The 4,351-nt window shown below is 34.9% G+C and overlaps 1 protein-coding gene across 2 annotated transcripts; it reads left to right on the top strand.

The window, feature by feature from the left end:
* The first annotated feature begins 2,335 nt into the window (after positions 1-2,335).
* Positions 2,336-4,097, top strand: LOC100640263 (N-terminal kinase-like protein). Of its 2 annotated transcripts, XM_020004540.1 has the most exons (9): positions 2,336-2,437; positions 2,490-2,741; positions 2,811-2,966; positions 3,034-3,042; positions 3,073-3,300; positions 3,373-3,486; positions 3,547-3,627; positions 3,749-3,812; positions 3,865-4,097. In XM_020004540.1, the coding sequence occupies exons 2-9, from the start codon at positions 2,661-2,663 to the stop codon at positions 3,867-3,869; spliced, it is 738 nt and encodes a 245-aa protein (XP_019860099.1). In that variant the 5' UTR covers positions 2,336-2,437; positions 2,490-2,660; the 3' UTR covers positions 3,870-4,097. The 2 variants fall into 2 exon arrangements, with proteins under 2 accessions (XP_019860099.1, XP_019860098.1); XM_020004539.1 differs by having other exon boundaries at positions 3,034-3,300.
* Positions 4,098-4,351: the final 254 nt, after the last annotated feature.

The raw sequence follows: 4,351 nt of genomic DNA, 5'->3' as shown, positions 1-4,351 counted from the left end.
CAGGTCTTTACAAAATATGTAGTTGTAAGTATTTTTAATAATTTATTGTTAATTGTTATGATTAATATATTGTAGTCACAATATTTTTGTACCTTGAAGAAATAAGTTCTTTGCACTGTGAGTTCAGTAGTAGGATGTCACCATAAGGAAGGCATTAGCAGTCAATTTATAATCAGTATTGCCGGTGTCAGATAAAAGTTTTAGTACTGATCTATTTTTACGCCCATGACATTTTTAGGCAATGGTGATGGTTTTTAGCATTTCAAAGTGGCATGTCACATAAAGATGCTAATATATTTTACAGTGAAGAACTTAAAATTATTATAATTTAAAATTTCAACTTCATAAAAATCGTGTAGATCAAAAGCCTGCCTACTCATGCATGCAGGTCTTCTGCTTAGAATAATACTGTCCAGGCTTGCAAAATGAACTCATATAGATCTATAGAGCCTTGACTGCAAGTAGACCATTGCCAGTTGCAGACTTGTCCCTGTCTTCATCATGAAGTTATTTTGATCCTATGTCTGATCCTTCTTTTACCGATGAAAAGCGGCTCCCAATATCTGGATCCCCACTCCGCTTTTACCGATGAAATCCCGCTCCCCATCCCCATCCCCACCCTGCTTTTACCAAGTCCCCTTCATCATCTTCATCATCAACTTGAGTCCTGTCAATTCAGTTGTCGGTGTGTATCTCAGTATCAGTTGGTGCTACAAGAATAATTCTTACACCAATCTACTCCAACAGTCTATGCGCAGGTCCATGTCCCATCAGATCATTCTTCAAGTAAGGAAAAAGTGATACTGTGACTGCTGGATCGAGCCATCTTAGCTACATGCCGCCGTTTTGTTAATTACAGAAGCTTGCCATATGCTCCAAAATTTGGGTGTGGTCGCGCATGCTCAAATCTGCAGCTCTGGAAGAAGTAAGTTACTTTTTTACCAAGCTATGCTTGGTTGGAATCAACTTACTGCAATACTTAGTGGAGGTTTCCAGCTAAAAGAAGGTATTGATTTTACATGTTACTGTTTTATCAAGTGTGTTATTTTATTTTAAAAAATAAACAATTAATGTTATGATTCATGATAACAGCCTGGAAGAACAGGAATAGCAGGGAAGATGGACACTCTTAGCTCACAGATTCTTGAACAAGGACTAGTCAAGACTAGTATTAGTTTCACTCGTCATCAGGATAGTTGATTTTCCTTCAGCATGTCTATTCAATGCTGTCTCTCATAAATGTTATAACAATGATAATAATAATAAAGAAAATTATTGTTTGTGTAAAATCAACAAGTATCACAATTGCAACTAAAGAAATACTATAAATATTATTTTAAAAATCAACACAAACTAGAACATAAAAAATTTTAAAAAAAGAACAAGATGAAGTAGAATTCCGAACTACCAATGAAAATACGAAATATTATTAAAAAATCAGCACAAACAAGAACATAAAAATTAAAAAAACAAGAGGAAGTAGGATTCCGAACAACCAACGAAAATACGAAATGAAAATCCTACTCGTGATGCAAATTCTACTCTACATTGCAAGGAGATCCGTAATTCTTACATGATAACATTAAAAGTACAGTGTAGAGTAGAATTTGCGTCACGAGAAGGATTTTCATTTCGTATTTTCGTTGGTTGTTCAGAATCCTACTTCCTCTTGTTTTTTTTAATTTTTTATGTTCTTGTATAGTACAGGGACTTTGGCCTGATTTTGGAGCAACTTCAAAAATTCATTAAAAATCCAATTTTGATTGGAATCCACTCAAACTTTCTACACAACATAAGAACATGTATATGTTTGAGAAAAAATTATAAAAATGAAGAATTCTCTCCTAGTCATTTTTGGCGAAATTTGGCCAAAGACCCTGTACTATAGTACAGGGATTTTGGCCTGATTTTGGAGCAACTTCCAAAATTCATGAAAAATCCAATTTTGATTGGAATCAGCTCAAGCTTTCTGCACAACATAAGAACATGTATATGAATCAGAAAAAAATTATAAAAATGAAGAATTTTCTCCTAGTCATTTTTGGCAAAATTTGGCCAAAGACCCTGTACTATAGTACAGGGATTTTGGCCTGATTTTGGAGCAACTTCCAAAATTCATGAAAAATCCAATCTTGATCGGAATCAGCTCAAACTTTTTACACAACATAAGAACATGTATATGCGTCAGAAAAAATTTAAAAAATTAAGAATTTTCTCCTAGTCATTTTTCGTAGAATTTGGCCTGATTTTGGAGTAACTTAAAACATTTCTAAAGCAATTAATTTTGAGCTCAAACTACTGACATCTGATTTATTATGTCTTTTTCTCCCTCTCTCTCTCTTTTTTTCCTCTCAGAAATCAATAAGTTTTCTTTCTAATGACTGCAGTTTAATTCATAACAACGTTGCCATTCATTCAGTATTTGCGGATGCTGCAGGTTTGTGTATCATGTGACTATCACATGACATCCTTTTCTCTCCTCCCCTCAGGTGAATGGAAGCTGTCAGGTGTTGAATGGATGTACTCATATAATGATACTAATGTTCCATTGAAAACATTTCAATATCTTAATAAATATGATCCACCGGAAAACATGAAGCAGGCTAAAAGGAAAATAAATTATTAATAAATAAATAATTATTATTTTTAGGTCACGTGACATGTGGGGCTTGGGTTGTCTGCTGTTGGAGGTTTTTAATGGTCCGATACATCAGAGCTCTAATTTAAGGGATACTTCAAAAGTAATATTAAAATAATTACATACGTAAATTTGTCTTGTCACTTTTTTCTCTTTTTTTCTCTCCTTACAGTTTCCAAAGAGCCTCTCCTCCCATTACTTACAGTGTGTTAATGCTAATCCAATGGCTAGGCCCAATCCATCTGAACTATTGCAGTCTTTAAAGGAGAGAGGAGGCTACCTTAGCAATACCTTCATATCACTTAACCTGAAAATAGAAGAGCTTCAAGTAATCAATATTAAAAAAAATATTTGCTACTATTAATAATTCTTTTTTTGTTTTTTCTCTCTCTCAGCTAATGGAGGCTGATAGGAAGAATCATTTCTTTGTTGAGTTGAACAAGTCACTTGATCTCTTCCCTGACTCATTTGCACATCATAAAGTTCTCCCTCACCTCCTCAATGTGTTTGAGTTTGGAGGAGCTGGTCCCACAGTCCTTGCTCCATTATTAAAGATTGGGAAACTGCTACCAGAGGATGAGTATCAGAGGAAGATAGTTTCTTGTATAGTGAGATGCTTTGGATCTAATGACAGAGCAACCAGACTAAACCTGTTGCAACACGTAAGCACAAGGCAGCATAATAATGTACATTTTACTATGAATTAAATGTCCCCCCTCTCTCTCTTTTTATAGTTGGATCAGTTTATTGATCAGTTGCAGCCTAGTGTGTTAAATAATTCCTTGTTTGGTCAGATAGTGACTGGTTTCACTGACACTGTGCCAACAATCAGAGAACACACTATTAAAGTCTGTTTATTGTGAACAATAATGATATCATCAATCTCTCTCTCTCTCTCTCCCCTCCAGGCCTCTCTATTATTAGCTCCCAAGTTAAATGATTCTAATCTAAGTCAATTATTGAAGTTTTTTGCTAAATGCCAACTAGATGTATGTTATTACACAATTATTTATATATCACTTAATAATGTTATATATCACTTAATAATTAGTTATTTTTTATACATCATCATGATACATGTATATTTTTTATACATGTACACGTTCATAGGCTGGTATTCGTACCAACACTACAATATGTCTCGGAAAGATTGCCCCTCACCTTAATAAGCAAGGTACTTGTTCCAATTAATGCACAGACCAATGAATATGATTATTATACTTTAGACTAGAGACAGGGTTCTTGTCTCAGCATTCACTCGTTCCCTTAAGGACCCGTTCCCTCCTGCTCGCTCAGCTGGTATAGGAGCACTGGGCTCCACCCTCTCTTACTACACACCCGTTGACATGGCAACCAGGATCATCCCCTCACTGAATCACATGACTGTAGACAAGGACAAGTTGATTCATTATCGATATTTTTATGTAATTTTCATCAATCTGTTGACCACACCCATTTATTAAGGTTAAATAGCTAATTTTAATGAGTAATTGTACTGTTGAACTGCAAGAAAGAAGCAACTGACCAGCTGTTAGCTCAGCCTACCTCAATAAGAAGAGAACCAAGCTCAAGGGCATGAAAATGATCTATCATGACAAGTACAGTTACATCTGTGCCAAAATCATTAGCCACACCCTTGAAACACCTCAAAATGAAGGTGTGGTTATTGTATCTTAATAATATCATAGATAGTAGAGTAAATGAAAGGGATAG

Source organism: Amphimedon queenslandica, unplaced genomic scaffold, assembly GCF_000090795.2.
Source record: "Amphimedon queenslandica unplaced genomic scaffold, v1.1 AMPQUscaffold_12139, whole genome shotgun sequence".
NCBI lineage: Eukaryota > Metazoa > Porifera > Demospongiae > Haplosclerida > Niphatidae > Amphimedon > Amphimedon queenslandica.
Note: the sequence above shows the minus strand (reverse complement) of the source record. Positions and strands in the feature narration are given on the sequence as shown.

What these genes read in the sequence shown, in the direction of transcription:
- LOC100640263 (XM_020004539.1), top strand. Translation starts at nt 2,661, where the DNA reads ATGTGGGGCTTGGGTTGTCTGCTGTTGGAGGTTTTTAATGGTCCGATA. An exon ending in TCAGAGAACACACTATTAAA is followed by an intron (nt 3,487 to 3,546) that starts GTCTGTTTATTG and finishes TCTCCCCTCCAG; the next exon opens with GCCTCTCTATTATTAGCTCC. An exon ending in TTGCTAAATGCCAACTAGAT is followed by an intron (nt 3,628 to 3,748) that starts GTATGTTATTAC and finishes ACACGTTCATAG; the next exon opens with GCTGGTATTCGTACCAACAC.